Source organism: Callionymus lyra, chromosome 19, assembly GCF_982586985.1.
Source record: "Callionymus lyra chromosome 19, fCalLyr1.hap1.1, whole genome shotgun sequence".
In the NCBI taxonomy this organism is placed as follows: domain Eukaryota; kingdom Metazoa; phylum Chordata; class Actinopteri; order Syngnathiformes; family Callionymidae; genus Callionymus; species Callionymus lyra.
The window spans coordinates 1,894,628-1,915,469 of record NC_141836.1 but is presented as its reverse complement, the minus strand read 5'-3'; the positions used below and the strand labels follow the sequence as shown (position 1 = coordinate 1,915,469).

At 44.2% G+C, this 20,842-nt stretch overlaps 1 protein-coding gene across 3 annotated transcripts; it reads left to right on the top strand.

The window, feature by feature from the left end:
- On the top strand, positions 1 to 16,765 carry srm (spermidine synthase). 3 transcript variants are annotated; one of them, XM_087781823.1, is made up of 31 exons: positions 1 to 156; positions 944 to 1,080; positions 1,502 to 1,625; positions 1,710 to 1,814; positions 1,949 to 2,108; positions 2,186 to 2,294; positions 3,048 to 3,123; positions 3,186 to 3,296; positions 3,362 to 3,505; positions 3,864 to 4,054; positions 4,118 to 4,274; positions 4,990 to 5,138; positions 5,224 to 5,274; positions 5,351 to 5,462; positions 5,726 to 5,773; positions 6,327 to 6,399; positions 6,464 to 6,567; positions 6,633 to 6,725; positions 6,791 to 6,859; positions 6,924 to 7,029; positions 7,102 to 7,175; positions 7,447 to 7,615; positions 7,685 to 7,749; positions 7,870 to 7,964; positions 9,240 to 9,360; positions 12,941 to 13,033; positions 13,845 to 13,998; positions 14,107 to 14,190; positions 15,425 to 15,570; positions 15,633 to 15,755; positions 16,529 to 16,765. In XM_087781823.1, the coding sequence occupies exons 1-31, from the start codon at positions 34 to 36 to the stop codon at positions 16,544 to 16,546; spliced, it is 3,384 nt and encodes a 1,127-aa protein (XP_087637949.1). In that variant the 5' UTR covers positions 1 to 33; the 3' UTR covers positions 16,547 to 16,765. The 3 variants fall into 3 exon arrangements, with proteins under 3 accessions (XP_087637949.1, XP_087637947.1, XP_087637948.1); XM_087781821.1 differs by lacking the exons at positions 9,240 to 9,360; positions 12,941 to 13,033; positions 13,845 to 13,998; ... (2 more) ...; positions 15,633 to 15,755; positions 16,529 to 16,765 and adding an exon at positions 8,032 to 8,212; XM_087781822.1 differs by lacking the exons at positions 1 to 156; positions 944 to 1,080; positions 1,502 to 1,625; ... (19 more) ...; positions 7,685 to 7,749; positions 7,870 to 7,964 and adding an exon at positions 8,722 to 8,914.
- The last annotated feature ends 4,077 nt before the right edge of the window (positions 16,766 to 20,842 follow it).

The window sequence follows — 20,842 nt, the reverse complement described above, 5'->3', positions numbered from 1 at the left end:
GAGAGGACGCTCACATGTGTACACACTGAAGAGATGGATTCTAAGAAAGATCAAAACTCCTCAAAATCTCTTCCTGCACAGAATATTGTTGACAAGAACCAGGAGGAAAACATAGAACTATGTCCTGGTTTTAAGGACGTCGACAGTTTTGTTAAAGTAAGTCAGATTCTTGTTCAGTTTATTCAGTCATTTCGTCAACGTGGATGAGTTTGTAGCTCAAATATGTTCATAAAACGCCAACAACAATATTATCAACATTGTTTTATTGTTAAACAACATGAGCTTCGTTTATAGTTCATGTGTTGCATTAGCTCGTTTGTCATATGCTAAGCTAAGTAGCAGATCTGATTGTAGAATCGCTCATCTTTTTATTTTTAAATAAACAACGATAACAAATGATGTTTAAATGTACTATCTTAAGTTCTCAATGAATGATGATCATTTAATCACTAAACAGATTTATATAGAGCGTTGAATTTACTTAACTTTCTTAGTTCTGAAAGTGTTTTGGTTATTGCATTAGAGATGTGATGTGAAGTTAATATTGCATCATGTTTTGGTGTGTTTTACCTTTTTAATATGTATTTATGTTCTAATTGTTACACGCATTAATATATAGAAAATACAGGTTAACATAGTGATTCTTTTCTAAATCATGCATACAGTCACCATTAGTGTGTAACCATTAGTGTAAGTAAGTAAGTAATATTTATTTATATAGCGTTTTTCGAGACCAGGGTCACAAAGCGCTTAGACAATCAAAACAATACTCAAAAAAGTACATACTTTAAAGATCAAGATAATACTGAGAACAACACAGGAGTTTGAGAATGTAACCATTGGTGTGTAGCCATTAGTGTGTAACCATTGGTGTGTAGCCACCAGAGTACAACCATCTGTAAAAAACATTCTTGTTTTGATACTAACTTCTTGATCTCTGCAGCATGGATTCTCTGCGGTGTTGTCGGCCACCAAAGCCTCAGCTGGTCTGCCTCAGCCTGGAGATGAGTTCGATTTTTATCGAAGCTTTCCGGGATTCCGTGAGTTCTGTGAGAGCCAGGGAGATAAACTCCTGAACTGGTGGGTGGATTTGAAAGATTGTTACCAGTACAACTACCTCTCAATTCAAAGTTTTAAGGCAGTCAATGCAAAGATGTAACTGTTGTGAAAGTTTGCTGGAGCTCCTAATAACACAAGTGTAATGTTTTTAAAGTGTTGTTAAAGTGTTTCATTAAGTTATGTTTCAACCAGATGTTCTGGGAGTTTCTTTGAATTTGAATCCAAACTTCTGCCTAAAAGAGTGATTATTAACTATATTGTACTGAATGTATTAACTTGTATCTTATCAAAGTTTAATTGTTGTGTAAAATGCAAAAAAATAAGTTTATGGTCTATTCGGGCAACTTTCAGTTTGAGCTGCTGTTTCGTTTTCTTATTAATTTGAACCATTGGTGAATATTTTAAAGCCGAATTTCTCAAGAGTGTCTCCTCTTGTCCTCAGCATGAGTCAGATCATGGTGCATCACAACTGCAGATCCCACATGAGAGACCGCAACAAGATTTCCGGCCTGGAAGAGAGATTCGACCTGGTGGTCGACTCCAACGACGTCATCCTTGAGAAAGTGGTACGTGTGGATGTTTGCAGACCCGACGCTGAAGATCTTAGGTTAGGTAGAACTTCATCTTCACCTCTGCTCTCACGTCTCCAGGGGATCCTCCTCGATGAAGCTGATGGCATCAACCGGAGCCAGCAGCCTGTCATGCCTGCAGGCTTCCAGCCTCCCACCATCGTTGTTTCCAGCTGGAACCGCAAGGTTGGTTTTTCCGGCTCACCTGCTCGTCTCTGACTTGGGTTGTGTTCAAGTTGCCTCTGCCAACATTGGCGTCAAGCCACTGAAGGTTTGTAATCCCTGATGCGTGTAAGTATTTTCTTGTTTCTCTTGATCAGGGCTCAAGTCCCGGGAGCCGTTCTGAGACGTTCAAGCTTCTCCACGCGAAGAACATTCAGAGGCCTCAGCTGAGATTCAAGGAGAAAGTTGACAACAGCAACACCCCGTTTATTCCCAAGATCTTCGTGAAGCCAAACGCAGGGAAACCTCTTCCCTCGTGTAAGAGTCGCGCTCCGCTCTGATGCTTTCTCTTCTGATTAAATAAACGTGTTTAATCTTCATCCTTCTCTCGGTAGATTTTGCCAGCAAACAAAGTCGCAGAGAGAAACCAGAGGATCAAGGCGTCCCTGTGGCACTGGCTGACTTCATCCACCAGCAGCGAACGCAGGAGCCCGTGGAAGACATGTACGTCTGGGTAACACCTCCCAACCAATGACTTCATGCGGAAATGTTGCTAGTTTTTAACAATAAAACTTTATAACCGGTTTAATTATGCAATAATGCAATTATTCTAACCTAGTAAAATGCTAATGTGGTTTTTTTCACTTGAAATAACAAAGAAAACTCTGTAGAACAGTACTGGGCTATTGTCATATACTTTACAATAGACTCGAATAACAAGGAATACATTAGAATACATACATGCATACATTAATACAATTTCCAGAATAACACATCCTGACGGATCAATAAAGTTCTACCTAACCTAACGTCAAATTAATACATTATTAGCTTAAATATAACTTAGCAATTTAGTTCATGAAAATCAGCTAAGATTGTTATTTTATTTCATAAATTAATTAATTTGTAAATTTGAATTAAACTAGGAATGAATGATGGAATAAATGATTATTAAGAATGTATTTGTCGGAAACATTTGTAAATGAACTTGAGGGCCACATGTTGACCCCCGGGCCGCACCGCGTGATGGACAAACATTTGTGTGTAAACGGAAAACTTTGCAAATCACTGTTTTATGTTTGTTATTTTGGGGGAAATGCATCAGAAACTCATGATGCGTCGGTGCAGCAGCAGGAAACTGACTTGAAAGATGTTTTCTCTCCTCCGACCACTATTTAAGAGTTTGATAAGAAAACCACTGTTAAAATTTCAGCTATACATCAATCTTTTGTTTAATCTTTCCTTTGATGTCGGCAGGTTCGCACATCCGTACCAGTACGAACTGGATCACCTGACGACTCCCGAAAACCTTTTGTGCAAACAAGAGCCTCAGGTGGGAAAAGACTTCGCACACATGCCGTGACTTCCACTGAACTTCTCCTGGCTCATCTTCAGATGTACAAGTCCGTGGATGAGACCAGCTGCAGCTTGATCGACACGCTGGAGGACCTGGTGTCTCTCAACGAGAAGCTCTGCAAGTTGCCGGAGTTTGCTGTGGATCTGGAGGTGAATCTCAAAAAAACATCTTTGTCTGAATATTGAATCTCTAACCTGTGTTTCTCCCTCCACAGCATCATTCCTACAGGAGCTTCCTGGGAATCACCTGTTTGATGCAGATCTCCACCAGAGAAGAAGACTTCATCATCGACACGCTGGAGCTCCGCAGCGAGATGTACATCCTGAACGAGTCTTTCACCGACTCGAGCATCGTTAAAGTGAGCAAGAAATCCTTTATCAAGAGTTCGCTTCCACCCATGTGAGAATATATCCTCAAAAATTAAGAAACGAGTCACGTTGAAGTTCAGATGTGGGAATAATAACTTTTTAGTTTTTTCTTTTGCTTAAACTGCCAGTTTTTCAGTTTTGATTTCAAACGTGTCATTAGCTCGGTGGGTGTGTTGGATATGTGGGAAGCTTCTGGTGTCGAACTCACAGCAGGGTGCCGGTGAATAATGGTGCCGTGTGGGTTTGAGCTGCTGGAAGATGGTGAACCGTCTGAAAACTTCAATTATCAGTGTTTCTCATCTCCTGCGCTCCTTGCGTACTCATCGCTCTCCCTCTTGCCCACGACAGGTGTTTCACGGAGCCGACTCCGACGTGGAGTGGCTCCAGAGAGACCTGGGTTTGTACGTGGTCAACATGTTCGACACCCACCAGGCCAGCCGAGCGCTGAACCTGGCTCGTCACTCGCTGGACCACCTGATGAAGAATTACTGCAGCACAGACACGGACAAGCGCTATCAGCTGGCCGACTGGAGGGTCCGGTACGAGGCTGAAGGATGAGGACGATTACAAATGTGTGGCTAACGTGACCTTTGACCCTGCAGACCTCTGCCGGAGGAGATGGTGCAGTACGCCCGCTCAGACACGCACTACCTGCTGTACATCTACGACTGCATGCGAGCGCAGCTGCTGGACTTCAACCACGGACAGCCGGCTCTGCTGCAGAGTGTGTGGAACAAAAGCAGAGACATTGCGCTGAAGGTAAAGCAGAGTTTTGAGTTGTTAAGCATTCATAGACTCTGAGAGATTTGATTCATTATAAAGTCAATTGTCCGTAGATCAAGGTTCTCAGTAGAGGAATGTAAAGAAAATGTGATCTTTACAACTTGAACTTCTAACTTTGACTTGTTAAAGTTCTTTAACGACTCTTATTTGTTCCATTTGTGAGTTTAAAAAAAATTATATATTGAAATAAAGCATATTATAGTAAGTTAGTAAGTAAGTAATATTTATTTATATAGCGCTTTTCGAGACCAGGGTCACAAAGCGCTTAAACAATCAAAACAATACTCAAAAAAGTACATACTTTAAAGATCAAGATAAAACTGAGAACAACACAGGAGTTCGAGAAATTCAAGGAAAAGCCTGAACAAATAGAAACGTCTTAAGATGTTTCTTAAAGGAGTCAGTAGATCCATCAAGCGCAAAGAGAGAGAAGATCGTTCCAAAGCTTAGGAGCAACAGTCTGGAAGGATTTCTCTCCTCTGGTCCACAGGTTTCCTTAAAATTCTTCAGTTTCTTATAGTTGAATAGAAAAAGAATAAACATTAAAAATATGCATTAAACTGAAGTTTATTTCTATAATGTCCACATAACTGCACTTTTGTCCACATTATACAATGTCAGTCATCTTGTTATAAATAATGATTGAATCATTCGTGGTCTTTGTTGCTACTTTTCAAATGTATCTCCACAGAAATACGTGAAGCCAATATTCACCGAGGAGTCTCACTTGGAGCTGCTGAGGAAACAGAAGAGAACCTTCAACACGCAGCAGCTCGCTGCCTTCAGACTTCTGTTCGCCTGGAGGGACAAACTGGCCCGGCAGGAAGATGAAAGCACCGGGTATGGAACATGTCAGCTGCTCCGGGAGACTTTTCCTTTCTGCCGTAGTTTCACTTCTCGACCGCTTGTGTTCTGGTGTGTGCAGATATGTGCTGCCCACTCACATGATGAGCAAAGTATCCGAGGAGCTGCCAAAGTGAGTTCACCGGATCTCCTCCACGGAGCCGCGAGTTTGTTTTATTCATGATCTCGCTGTTCCCTGAACCACCCAGAGAGCCTCAGGGCATCATCGCCTGCTGCAACCCCGTCCCCCCGCTGGTGCGGCAGCAGGTCAACGAGCTTCATTTGCTGGTGAAGGAGGCCAGAGAGATCCCTCTGCTCAAGGTGAGGCCGACACAAACCAGCTGTTGCCAATGATTCCACTTTAATGAAACTCATTTGTTCGCTGCTTCTGGCGCTTCGTCCACATTACAAGTCATGAAATATTCATATCAAGTTGCAACCATGTAAGAGCTCTTGTTTGATTTGAAAGCAGTGAAAACTATCTGGAGTTAAATTGACGTGAAACTGATTCAACTTCGACCTTCTGCTGCAAATTAAACTTTAAAAATGTTTTTCAATGTTTTTTCTTCTCCCTCCTCGCGCAGGCGGAAGTTGTTGTTCAGAAGACAAAGGGACTGACGCCGATCAAAAGGGTTTGTGCTCCTCCATCAAATCAATGTTTCTGTCAAATTCAAATCGACGTCGAGATTTAATGGAATGAAAAAAAGTTAGAAGCTCACGCTACAGAAAGAAAGGCAAACTGGGATAAACAGCCTTTTCACAGTGATTTTCTTTTTCTCTTTTGTGTTTATTAATAAGTGAAAACATAGGTTGACATTATTTAAGTTTCTGTAGCCAATTTATAGATGTTTGCACTTTGTTTGATATTTATAATTATTGGCTTTTCTGTCCCTTCAACGTGTGCAGGGATGTGTTAACTAAGGTTTTAATTTTTACACTTCAAAAGTTAAAAGATATTTTATTTAATAAATGTATGAATGAATCAATAAATCTTATTGTCCATAATATGCAGGCCTGACCTACGGGGAAGTGTTGTATTGTATAAAAGTGCATATGATTTACAAAACCATTATCGATTAAAAAAAATAATATAGGAAATGGTTCAGCTCTATATCAGATGATTGATTGATAGATGGATGAGGATTAGTTCTTTATGATGGTCTAAGTCCAGGTGTTCTTTTCCAGCCCGAGACGTTTCTGTTCGGCCCTCACGATACATCCAGAGTCTCCACGGAAAACCTCTCCTTCTCGGCTGACGGTAAAACGCACTCGCCGCTCTCAGCCTCATAACTTTATTGAACAACACACACGTTTGTGTCCAGAAATGCCCGTCAAACAAGCCACGCTCTTCGCTGACGACGAGCACAAACCTGAGGCGACTGTTTGGAGTTGTCTCGTCGCCGCAGCAAAGATCTCCGTGTTCGAGGTGAAGTTGTTTGGATTTGATTCGTGTTTTGAACTTGTGTCAATGTTTGACTTTTGTTTTCGCAGGAGCCAGAAGTGCAAGACGACGAAGACTCTTTCTCTGTGACACAAACAAAAGCCCGACGCATCAACGAGTCTTTTGAGAACCCGTTCAGAATGGTTCGTCAAGATCTCACCATCAACTCGTCGCAACTTTAATGATTCAAATGTTCTTCTCTCATCAGTATCTTCCACCCAAAGACGTGCACATCAGCAAGAATGCAAAGTTTGACCCTACTTCTAAAATATTTGAGGTGAGTGAAACGACTCTTTTTTATGCGTCTATACCGAACAATCTTTTCAATCTTCTCGCTCCAGATCAGCAAGAGGTGGAAGCTGCAGACGATGGAGCAGCAGCAGCAGGAGCTGGAGTCCAAGCAGAAGGCAAAGGAAGAAGCAAAACTTCAGGCAAAGAAAGCTGCAGGTCATGATTTGAACTTGAACGATCGATGCAGAGACGATATTATTCCCTTCCTTGACTGACTGTTCTTCACAGAGGAGAGGAAGAAGGCAAAGAAGACGTACCAGGAGTCGCTGCAGAACGTCCCGACCGTCCGCCAGCAGGCAGTGGTTTGTAATCTCGCTTCGAGCGTTTGTTTGTGATGCTCAGAGTGTCTAGTTGAGTGAACGTGGAGGTCATAGTTTCATGTCTGGCAGTGAAGGACTCCAGTGTGAGGTTGAAACATGAACTCTTGATGCTACACTTGTTGTTGTGTCAAAGAGTCTAAAACCACAGGCTCTTTATCTTCCTGCTGAGATCGATGGTGGATTCTTTATTAAGGGTTCGGACTCGCGTACAGCAGGGAAGTCCAGTGACCCTCTGACCCGTCCATATCTGCAGGAGTCCAGAGACAAAGAGAAGAAGAGGGAACGGATCCCCAGCGAGGCCGGAGAGTCCACCCCCAAACCAATCAAGAAGCCGAAGAAGACCTCGGAGGAACCTGAGACGACCTCACAGGAGGAGTTCAAGCCGTTCGACTACACTCAGTCTGACCTGAAAGTCTTCGCCGGTGAGTTCGCTCGGCCTCGTTGAAAACAACTTTTTGATAATATCTACAAACTTTATTTTGCTTTCTAAGGTAACAAATCAAGCGACGACACACACTTTGATCCTTATCGACAAAGCCATGGATTTAAGAATAAGGTATTTGACTCGATGCTTCTGTTTTCATGGTTTAGTCATGACTTGTCAGTATTATAACGGCTGCAAACTCCAAACGTGCCGCTAGAGGTCATGGTTTCACTGGTTTGTTTGTGTGGTCAGAGAGGATCCAGAGGTTCCAGAGGTTCCAGAGGTCAGAGGACGGGTCAAGCATCAGGGAATCGAAGCATGTCGTACCTCCCTGGGAAATCTGAAAGGTACGTTGATTATATTTAGTTGAAATGTCTTCAGTCTCTTACAATGATCATGTTTTGTTCTCTGCAGAGGGTTTCGGCACAACTGGCCCAAAAGATAAAAGATGAAACGACGTCACTTTTTTGTCCTTCGAGTGAAAGTGAAGATATTATTTTTATTTTTTAAAGTGTGTCAAAACCCAGAATGTTTTCATCATGTTGTCGATTTTACACGTGTAAATATGCAACTCGCAGTAAACATTTGTACTGGTTGCTTCTGGTCGTGATTTATTTTTTTCATTTATCCAAAAAGATTACGGTGGAGTTTACGTGGAGATCACTTTGATCACTATTGTGTTCATGTAATAAGTTTTAAACCTGGTGTGAGAAGCTCATGTCAGTGACACGTTGTGTGTTTCCTGCTCTATCAGGTAACTTACACCTGATCAGTTGATTTGAGTTAATTTAAGTTAAAACATGTCTTCTCAACTAATAAAAGGATTGATCAATTTCTCCATATATTCAGATTTTCTCGCTGTTTCACTAACGAAGAGTAAAAATAACACATTTTCTTTGCCTCAAATATTCCCAGGAATTTATTTAATTCCATATTTGTTTTCATTAATCTCTCAACACAAACACGCCTGTTGCGCATGCGCAGTGTCCTACCGGCTTGGGCTCCAGAGCTGCCCGGTGGGCGGAGCTTAAGTGTCGCGTCAAACAAACTACTCGGTAGGCGATGAAACCCTGCCTTGTGATTGGCCGGCGGTCGAGTGACGTGCCGCCCCTGAGAGCAGCATGTGTGAGTGACGCTCGTCACGCTGAGGAAGACGTGAAGTCAAGATGGACAACATCAAGGACGGATGGTTCACGGAGACCTGCACGCTGTGGCCGGGACAAGCCATCAGTCTGCAGGTCGAGCAGGTTCTTCACCACAAGAAGTCCAAGTTTCAGGACGTTCTGGTTTTCAAGAGGTGAGGAGCTAACGTGGCTAGCATGCTAACGCTAGTGTCACTGATGGAGTTTCTTTTATTATGTTGATAAATAAAGATTATCTTCTCAAACATGTCAACTTTTCTATCAAGAGGTTCGTAACTTGATGTCAGTCATCCTGCGCTGAAGCAACAGAACTTCTGTTATTGAATGTTATTAATGTTGTAAAGTAAATATGTTTTTATTATCACTGTTGTTAGAAACTCTTTAAACTGTTGTCACTTCTGCTTATTATTGTTATATTATTATTATTATTTCACGACACAAGTCTGACGTGAGTTGTTTTAAGATGTTGTTGTTTTCCAGTAAAACTTACGGGAACGTGTTGGTTCTGGACGGAGTGATCCAGTGCACAGAGAGAGACGAGTTCGCTTATCAGGAGATGATCGCTAACCTGCCTTTGTGTAGCCATCACTGTCCTAAGAAGGTACACACACACACACACACACCTCTGTGTAGCCATCACTGTCCTAAGAAGGTACACACACACACACACACCTCTGTGTAGCCATCACTGTCCTAAGAAGGTACACACACACACACACACCTCTGTGTAGCCATCACTGTCCTAAGAAGGTACACACACACACACACCTCTGTGTAGCCATCACTGTCCTAAGAAGGTACACACACACACACACACACACCTCTGTGTAGCCATCACTGTCCTAAGAAGGTACACACACACACACACCTCTGTGCAGCCATCACTGTCCTAAGAAGGTACACACAAACACACACACACACCTTTGTGTAGCCATCACTGTCCTAAGAAGGTACACACACACACACACACACACACCTCTGTGCAGCCATCACTGTCCTAAGAAGGTACACACAAACACACACACACACCTCTGTGCAGCCATCACTGTCCTAAGAAGGTACACACACACACACCTCTGTGTAGCCATCACTGTCCTAAGAAGGTACACACACACACACACCTCTGTGTAGCCATCACTGTCCTAAGAAGGTACACACACACACACACACACCTCTGTGCAGCCATCACTGTCCTAAGAAGGTACACACACACACACCTCTGTGTAGCCATCACTGTCCTAAGAAGGTACACACACACACACACCTCTGTGTAGCCATCACTGTCCTAAGAAGGTACACACAAACACACACACACACACACCTCTGTGTAGCCATCACTGTCCTAAGAAGGTACACACACACACACACACACACCGCTGTGTAGCCATCACTGTCCTAAGAAGGTACACACACACACACACACACACCTCTGTGTAGCCATCACTGTCCTAAGAAGGTACACACACACACACACACACCTCTGTGTAGCCATCACTGTCCTAAGAAGGTACACACACACACACACACACCTCTGTGTAGCCATCACTGTCCTAAGAAGGTACACACACACACACACACACCTCTGTGTAGCCATCACTGTCCTAAGAAGGTACACACACACACACACACACACACACCTCTGTGTAGCCATCACTGTCCTAAGAAGGTACACACACACACACACACACACACACCTCTGTGTAGCCATCACTGTCCTAAGAAGGTACACACACACACACCTCTGTGTAGCCATCACTGTCCTAAGAAGGTACACACACACACACACACACCTCTGTGTAGCCATCACTGTCCTAAGAAGGTACACACACACACACACACACCTCTGTGTAGCCATCACTGTCCTAAGAAGGTACACACACACACACACACACCTTTGTGTAGCTTTCACTGTCCTAAGAAGGTACACACACACACACACACCTCTGTGTAGCCATCACTGTCCTAAGAAGGTACACACATACACACACACACACCTCTGTGTAGCCATCACTGTCCTAAGAAGGTACACACAAACACATACACACCTTTGTGTAGCCATCACTGTCCTAAGAAGGTACACACAAACACACACACACACCTTTGTGTAGCCATCACTGTCCTAAGAAGGTACACACAAACACACACACACACACCTTTGTGTAGCCATCACTGTCCTAAGAAGGTACACACAAACACACACACACACCTTTGTGTAGCCATCACTGTCCTAAGAAGGTACACACACATACACACACACACACACACACACACCTTTGTGTAGCCATCACTGTCCTAAGAAGGTACACACAAACACACACACACACCTTTGTGTAGCCATCACTGTCCTAAGAAGGTACACACAAACACACACACACACACCTTTGTGTAGCCATCACTGTCCTAAGAAGGTACACACAAACACACACACACACACACACCTCTGTGTAGCCATCACTGTCCTAAGAAGGTACACACACACACACACACACACACCTCTGTGTAGCCATCACTGTCCTAAGAAGGTACACACACACACACACACACACCTTTGTGTAGCCATCACTGTCCTAAGAAGGTACACACACACACACACACCTCTGTGTAGCCATCACTGTCCTAAGAAGGTACACACACACACACACACCTCTGTGTAGCCATCACTGTCCTAAGAAGGTACACACACACACACACCTCTGTGTAGCCATCACTGTCCTAAGAAGGTACACACACACACACACACACACACCTCTGTGTAGCCATCACTGTCCTAAGAAGGTACACACACACACACACCTCTGTGTAGCCATCACTGTCCTAAGAAGGTACACACACACACACACCTCTGTGTAGCCATCACTGTCCTAAGAAGGTACACACACATACACACACACACACCTCTGTGTAGCCATCACTGTCCTAAGAAGGTACACGCACACACACACACACACACACACACACACACCTCTGTGTAGCCATCACTGTCCTAAGAAGGTACACACACACACACACACACACACACACACACACACCTCTGTGTAGCCATCACTGTCCTAAGAAGGTACACACACACACACACACCTCTGTGTAGCCATCACTGTCCTAAGAAGGTACACACACACACACACACACACACACCTTTGTGTAGCCATCACTGTCCTAAGAAGGTACACACAAACACACACCTCTGTGTAGCCATCACTGTCCTAAGAAGGTACACACACACACACACCTCTGTGTAGCCATCACTGTCCTAAGAAGGTACACACACACACACACCTCTGTGTAGCCATCACTGTCCTAAGAAGGTACACACACACACACACACACACACCTCTGTGTAGCCATCACTGTCCTAAGAAGGTACACACACACACACACACCTCTGTGTAGCCATCACTGTCCTAAGAAGGTACACACACACACACACACACACACACACACACACACACACACACACCTTTGTGTAGCCATCACTGTCCTAAGAAGGTACACACAAACACACACACACCTTTGTGTAGCCATCACTGTCCTAAGAAGGTACACACACACACACACACACACCTTTGTGTAGCCATCACTGTCCTAAGAAGGTACACACACACACACCTTTGTGTAGCCATCACTGTCCTAAGAAGGTACACACACACACACACACACCTTTGTGTAGCCGTCAATGTCCTAAGAAGGTACACACAAACACACACACACACCTTTGTGTAGCCATCACTGTCCTAAGAAGGTACACACACACACACACACACACACACACCTTTGTGTAGCCATCACTGTCCTAAGAAGGTACACACACACACACACACACACACACCTTTGTGTAGCCATCACTGTCCTAAGAAGGTACACACACACACACACACACACACACACACACACCTTTGTGTAGCCATCACTGTCCTAAGAAGGTACACACACACACACACACACACACACACACCTTTGTGTAGCCATCACTGTCCTAAGAAGGTACACACACACACACACACCTTTGTGTAGCCATCACTGTCCTAAGAAGGTACACACACACACACACACACACACACACACACACACACGCACCTTTGTGTAGCCATCACTGTCCTAAGAAGGCACACACACACACACACACACACACACACACACACACACCTTTGTGTAGCCATCACTGTCCTAAACTGTGTCCACAGGTGTTGATCATCGGCGGTGGCGACGGAGGTGTGTTGAGAGAAGTTGTGAAACATCCTCTGGTGGAGTCTGTGGTCATGTGTGAGATCGACGAGGTGAGGATCAGGTGGAGGACGATTGGTCGTCTGTCAATCAAAAACAATGATTCTCGTCTGTCAATCAAAAACAATGATTCTCGACTGTCAATCAAAAAAAAAGATTCAATAGAAACTGTAAAATATTGATCATGAATCATCGATTATTGACGTCGTCAGGCAGCAGCTGGTTCTTCATCAGATGAACTTCACACGTCGTGATGGATGATGACAGTTACTCTCAAATGAACGTGACGTTTCAATAAAATACCAATCAATAGAATCTGACACAAGAGATCAAAGTCTCAGTTTTATATTGTGTTATTACAATTAATTATTGTGTTATTACAATTAATTATTGTTTTATTACAATTAATTATTGTTTTATTACAAGTTAAGTTTTGAGGTTACAGTAAGGTTACAGTGATAACCCTGGTTCTACGAACGTGTCTTCAACCTCTGAAGGTTTCCTCGAGACATGACCTGTAGAGGGTAGAGCGTGTGTGAAGTAGAAGTGATGTTTGAAGTGAAAATAAATCAGATTGAAAGAAATGTTATTATTCAAGTGTTGAAAACGTACCAAAGTTTATTATTGTTTGAAGTCACGTGACAGGAAGTGTGAAAACATACTTCAAGGAGAACAAGATTTAAAGAAAATAAATGTTTTGACGTTCGTCAGAATAAAGAGTTTCTCGATCAGCTCAACAAAAGTGAAATATTGAGTAAAATATTGATCCGTCACGAGATTTAAGTTCCGATCAAGAACTCGACGTTTGCCTCGACATGATCTGATGCTACGAACTGAGACTTCAAGATGTTTCTCTCGCCTCAGGACGTCATCAACGTCTCCAAGAAGTTCCTCCCGGCGATGGCGAAGGGATTCTTCGACCCCAAGCTGACCCTGCATGTGGGCGACGGGTTCGAGTTCATGAAGCAGAACCAGGACGCCTTCGACGTCATCATCACCGACTCGTCGGACCCCGTCGGTCAGAAGCCGCGCCGCAGGTTCACCAGCGAGCCTTTGTCAACGTGTGTGTGTGTGTGCGTGCGTGTGTGTGTGTGTGTGTGTGTGTGTGTGTGTGTGTGTGTGGCAGGTCCTGCTGAGAGTCTGTTCAAGGAGTCGTACTACCAGCTGATGAAGACGGCGCTCAAGCAGGACGGCATCCTGTGCTCTCAAGGTACCGTCGCACCGCTGTCACTCACTCCTCAGCTGTCACTCACTCCTCTGCTGTCACTCACTCCTCAGCTGTCACTCACTCCTCAGCTGTCACTCACTCCTTAGCTGTCACTCACTCCTCAGCTGTCACTCACGCCTCAGCTGTCACTCACTCCTCTGCTGTCACTCACGTCTCAGCTGTCACTCACTCCTCAGCTGTCACTCACTCCTTAGCTGTCACTCACTCCTCAGCTGTCACTCACGCCTCAGCTGTCACTCACGCCTCAGCTGTTACTCACTCCTCAGCTGTCACTCACTCCTCTGCTGTCACTCACTCCTCTGCTGTCACTCACTCCTCTGCTGTCACTCACTCCTCTGCTGTCACTCACTCCTCTGCTGTCACTCACTCCTCTGCTGTCACTCACTCCTCTGCTGTCACTCACTCCTCTGCTGTCACTCCCGCCTCTGCTGTCACTCACTCACGCCTCACTCACGCCTCACTCACGCCTCACTCACGCCTCACTCACGCCTCACTCACGCCTCACTCACCTCTGCTGTCACTCACGCTGTCACTCACGCCTCACTCACGCCTCACTCACGCCTCACTCACGCCTCACTCACCTCTGCTGTCACTCACGCCTCACTCACGCCTCACTCACGCCTCACTCACGCCTCACTCACGCCTCACTCACGCCTCACTCACACCTCACTCACGCCTCACTCATGCCTCACTCACCTCTGCTGTCACTCAAGCGTCACTCACGCCTCACTCACGCTGTCACTCACGCCTCACTCACCTCTGCTGTCACTCAAGCGTCACTCACGCCTCACTCACGCCTCACTCACGCCTCACTCACGCCTCACTCATGCCTCACTCACCTCTGCTGTCACTCAAGCGTCACTCACGCCTCACTCACGCTGTCACTCACGCCTCACTCACCTCTGCTGTCACTCAAGCGTCACTCACGCCTCACTCACGCCTCACTCACGCCTCACTCACGCCTCACTCATGCCTCACTCACCTCTGCTGTCACTCAAGCGTCACTCACGCCTCACTCACGCTGTCACTCACGCCTCACTCACCTCTGCTGTCACTCAAGCGTCACTCACGCCGTCACTCACGCCTCACTCACGCCTCACTCACGCCACACTCGTGCCTCACTCACGCTGTTACTCACATGTCACCTCTGCTGTCACTCATGATGTCACTCACGCCGTCACCCACGTGTCACTCACCTCCAGCTCTCACCCGACAGGTGAGTGTCAGTGGCTGCACCTGGAGCTGATCAAGGAGATGCAGACCTTCTGCAAGACGCTCTTCCCGGTGGTGGACTACGCCTACACCACCATCCCCACGTACCCCAGCGGCCAGATCGGCTTCATGCTGTGCAGTAAAAACCAGGCGAGTGTTGGTCGTCACCTGTCGCTCCACAGGTGATTCATCTCCATCTTCTGCTTCCACAGGAAACACATTTCAAAGAACCCGTGAAGGAATTAACCAAAGAGGAGCGAGAACTTCTGGGGCTCAGATATTACAACTCGGAAATCCATAAAGCCTCCTTCGTTCTCCCGGAGTTCGCTCGCAAGGTTCGTAGATCGACGTCATGATCGATTTTGAAAGATCATTGAAATATATTTTCTTTATTGAATAATGATAACAAAACGATATTTAAAAATGTAATATTTTATAATATTAATATTTACAAAAGGAGTTTGATAATAAATAATTATTTGTAACAAGATGAATAACTATGGAAGTAAATCACTCTTGATATTGAATGTCTAATATTAAAACTTTTATATAAAAGTTTATTTTTAAAGCATTAAATTATTTATTTAATTGTGTTTTGAAAGATTGATTTTGTGTTTATTTAATATAAATATTCTTTTATTTTCAAAATGAATTGTCTTTTAACACATAAGGTTTAGTATTTTAATTCAAATAATGACAAATTGCAATAAATAAAATTGAATAAAAATTCAATTTGCAGTCTTTTAAATGTTATTTATATATATATAAATAAAATATATACTTGATTCTCTTTACGTCATCTTTAGTGTTTTCTGGTGACACTTTTGTATTTTTATATTGAATTAAAAAGGAATTAAATAATAGAACTGAGAAGAAAAAATATGTTTGAAAAATTGTAATTAAAATATCAAACTTGTGTAAGTAGTAGATTTGTTTTATTGAATTATTAAACAAAAACAAAGTTTCAAAAGTAAGAAATATTGAATTAAGACAATAAATGTTTATAAACGTTTAAATAAATCCGAGTCGAACATTAGAAAAGTTCAATATTGTGATGGTTTCTTGAACATGTTCTCGACTCGTTCCTGAAGATCCTCTTGACTGACAGGTCCTCAGTGAAGCCTGATGACGGACACCTGTCACTCCTGTCGCCCTCAGAGAGCAGAGGTCAAGCGTCTCTGGTCCTCCTCGTGCCTCGACCACTCATATGAATATTTAAATACAGTGATTTATAGGAATCATGTTTGCAGCTGTCACTCAAACGTCTCCTCTTTTGTTGGATCCGTCGATGGAAGGATGAACTTGTTTTTTAAACGTATGAACTGAAATAAATCATTAAAGCAAACTTGAATCTGTCTCTATTGACAATAGAATCAAAGATCGTTTTACTTTCCTGACTCGCTCTGGAAGAATCATCACGTGCTTCAGAACTTCCGCCTCAAATGTTGCGTCTTTAGTGACGTAAACCTTCTTTAAGGGAGGCTGCAGTTTGTGCTTGAGACGCAAGGTGGCGCCATTTGTCATTCAAAACGTTGAACGAAAACTGTCTTTACTTCGATTATGTTCAACTGTTAATGAAGAATAATAATATAATTAATAATTATAAACACTTGTTTCACAGTCAGTGTGCAGTGGTAAGTACCTGTTTAATGTCAGACATGAGGAGATGGTTTATGTTCTTTAAGGAGTGAAACTAAAGTGTTGAACCAGTAGATGATGTTTGAACCACATTCACTCAAGGTCACTTCTCTATGAAGGCAGCAGCAGGTCAGAAGGTGAGGAGAGGTTTGTGGTGCAGGTCAGGTCTTGAGTTTAGATTTGAAGAAGGTCACAGGTGTGGAGGTCAGACAGGTAGACGTGAGTGAGGTCAGACAGGTAGACGTGAGTGAGGTCAGACAGGTAGATGTGAGTGAGGTCAGACAGGTAGACGTGAGTGAGGTCAGACAGGTAGACGTGAGTGAGGTCAGACAGTTAGACGTGAGTGAGGTCAGACAGGTAGATGTGAGTGAGGTCAGACAGGTAGACGTGAGTGAGGTCAGACAGGTAGACGTGAGTGAGGTCGGACAGGTAGATGTGAGTGAGGTCAGACAGGTAGACGTGAGTGAGGTCAGACAGGTAGACGTGAGTGAGGTCAGACAGTTAGACGTGAGTGAGGTCAGACAGGTAGATGTGAGTGAGGTCAGACAGGTAGACGTGAGTGAGGTCAGACAGGTAGACGTGAGTGAGGTCAGACAGGTAGATGTGAGTGAGGTCAGACAGGTAGACGTGAGTGAGGTCAGACAGGTAGACGTGAGTGAGGTCAGACAGGTAGATGTGAGTGAGGTCAGACAGGTAGACGTGAGTGAGGTCAGACAGGTAGACGTGAGTGAGGTCAGACAGGTAGACGTGAGTGAGGTCAGACAGGTAGACGTGAGTGAGGTCAGACAGGTAGATGTGAGTGAGGTCAGACAGGTAGACGTGAGTGAGGTCAGACAGGTAGACGTGAGTGAGGTCAGACAGGTAGATGTGAGTGAGGTCAGACAGGTAGACGTGAGTGAGGTCAGACAGGTAGACGTGAGTGAGGTCAGACAGGTAGACGTGAGTGAGGTCAGACAGGTAGACGTGAGTGAGGTCAGACAGGTAGACGTGAGTGAGGTCAGACAGGTAGACGTGAGTGAGGTCAGACAGGTAGACGCGAGTGAGGTCAGACAGGTAGACGTGAGTGAGGTCAGACAGATGTGAGTGAAGTCAGACAGGTAGACGTGAGTGAGGTCAGACAGGTAGACGTGAGTGAGGTCAGACAGGTAGACGCGAGTGAGGTCAGACAGGTAGACGTGAGTGAGGTCAGACAGGTAGACGTAAGTGAGGTCAGACAGGTAGACGTGAGTGAGGTCAGACAGGTAGATGTGAGTGAGGTCAGACAGGTAGACGTGAGTGAGGTCAGACAGGTAGACGTGAGTGAGGTCAGACAGGTAGACGTGAGTGAGGTCAGACAGGTAGATGTGAGGTCAGACAGGTAGACGTGAGTGAGGTCAGACAGGTAGACGTGAGTGAGGTCAGACAGGTAGACGTGAGTGAGGTCAGACAGGTAGACGCGAGTGAGGTCAGACAGGTAGACGTGAGTGAGGTCAGACAGGTAGACGTAAGTGAGGTCAGACAGGTAGATGTGAGGTCAGACAGGTAGACGTGAGTGAGGTCAGACAGGTAGACGTGAGTGAGGTCAGACAGGTAGATGTGAGTGAGGTCAGACAGGTAGATGTGAGTGAGGTCAGACAGGTAGACGTGAGTGAGGTCAGACAGGTAGACGTGAGTGAGGTCAGACAGGTAGACGTGAGTGAGGTCAGACAGGTAGACGTGAGTGAGGTAGGACAGGTAGACGTGAGTGAGGTCAGACAGGTAGATGTGAGTGAGGTCAGACAGGTAGATGTGAGTGAAGTCAGACAGGTAGACGTGAGTGAGGTCAGACAGGTAGACGTGAGTGAGGTAGGACAGGTAGACGTGAGTGAGGTCAGACAGGTAGATGTGAGTGAGGTCAGACAGGTAGATGTGAGTGAGGTCAGACAGGTAGACGTGAGTGAGGTCAGACAGGTAGATGTGAGTGAGGTCAGACAGGTAGACGTGAGTGAGGTCAGACAGGTAGACGTGAGTGAGGTCAGACAGGTAGATGTGAGTGAGGTCAGACAGGTAGACGTGAGTGAGGTCAGACAGGTAGACGTGAGTGAGGTCAGACAGGTAGACGTGAGTGAGGTCAGACAGGTAGACGTGAGTGAGGTCAGACAGGTAGACGTGAGTGAGGTCAGACAGGTAGACGTGAGTGAGGTCAGACAGGTAGACGTGAGTGAGGTCAGACAGGTAGACGTGAGTGAGGTCAGACAGGTAGACGCGAGTGAGGTCAGACAGGTAGACGTGAGTGAGGTCAGACAGATGTGAGTGAAGTCAGACAGGTAGACGTGAGTGAGGTCAGACAGGTAGACGTGAGTGAGGTCAGACAGGTAGATGTGAGTGAGGTCAGACAGGTAGACGTGAGTGAGGTCAGACAGGTAGACGTGAGTGAGGTCAGACAGGTAGACGTGAGTGAGGTCAGACAGGTAGATGTGAGTGAGGTCAGACAGGTAGATGTGAGTGAGGTCAGACAGGTAGATGTGAGTGAGGTCAGACAGGTAGATGTGAGTGAGGTCAGACAGGTAGATGTGAGTAAGAGGTTGTTTCAGACTCGATCAGAGACGCTTCACAAACTAAAGATGTTATTTTGATCAGATTTATTTGTGATTTGATGAAACATCGACTCCAGAGAATCTTTTACATCAACGAGCAGATGTTGATTTAAACATGTTTATATGTTTATCAACGAATTAAATAAATATTCTCGTGACATCATCGAAGAATAAACATAAACAATAACAATTGTTCGTCTCTGTGACCTTTTGACCTCTTTCATCTTGTTTGATTTATTTATATTTTGTTTAAGATAAACTTCATCAAATGTTAGAATTGACTGTAAATAACTTTAATGCTTCAGAACAGATTTAGAAAATAATAGAAAATACATTTAGACAAGTTTAAACACAAAAACACACAAACATTAAAAAGTGCAGAAATAACTTGTTTTCAAACTTCTCGTCTTCGTCTCAGTTTCTTGTCTCCGGGTCGACGTCGACCAGAACAAGAGCCTCAACATTTCATGTCGGTTCATCTCCAGTGAAGAGTTCGTATCCACGTCAACTCATGTCCCACAATGCACTGCAACTGACACTTCAAAGTATGAGTTTTTGAAAAAAAAGTGTAAATCAAAGTATCATTTATTAAGTTTTTCATGATCATTCTTGTGAAAATCATTACTTCTCTGAAGACACTTGTGAGAAGAAACCTGGAGAAGAACCAGACTCAGTGTTAAACTGTGAATTTATCCGTAACATGGACAAATATTTTACTTTTGAAGGTCAAATGTTTTTCACACGATTCAAAAATCTTTCCTCGTTCATGTTTTTTTGCTCCACAGACGAATTGAATGTCGATTATTTTGTTTTATATTTAATTTTTATTGTTATTTTAAATCAGCAAAACATTGAGTTTGTTTTTGACTTTGAATCTAACAAACGAGAAAACTTTGTGATCATCATGATTATTGTGATTTTCATGGTCTTCGTGATCTTCTTGATCATCTTCGTGATCTTCCTGGTCTTCCTGGTCTTCCTGGTCTTCCTGGTCTTCCTGGTCTTCGTGATCTTCTTGATCTTCTTGATCTTTGTGATCTTCTTGATCATCTTCGTGATCTTCCTGGTCTTCCTGGTCTTCCTGGTCTTCTTGATCTTCTTGATCTTTGTGATCTTCTTGATCTTCTTGATCATCTTCGTGATCTTCCTGGTCTTCCTGGTCTTCCTGGTCTTCGTGATCTTCTTGATCTTCTTGATCTTCTTGATCTTCTTGATCTTTGTGATCTTTG

Coding starts and splice junctions, on each gene's coding strand:
- srm (XM_087781823.1), top strand. CDS start 34: ATGGATTCTAAGAAAGATCAAAACTCCTCAAAATCTCTTCCTGCACAG. Junction 4,275..4,989: donor GCAGAGACATTGCGCTGAAG/GTAAAGCAGAGT, acceptor GTATCTCCACAG/AAATACGTGAAGCCAATATT. Junction 6,860..6,923: donor CTACTTCTAAAATATTTGAG/GTGAGTGAAACG, acceptor TTCTCGCTCCAG/ATCAGCAAGAGGTGGAAGCT.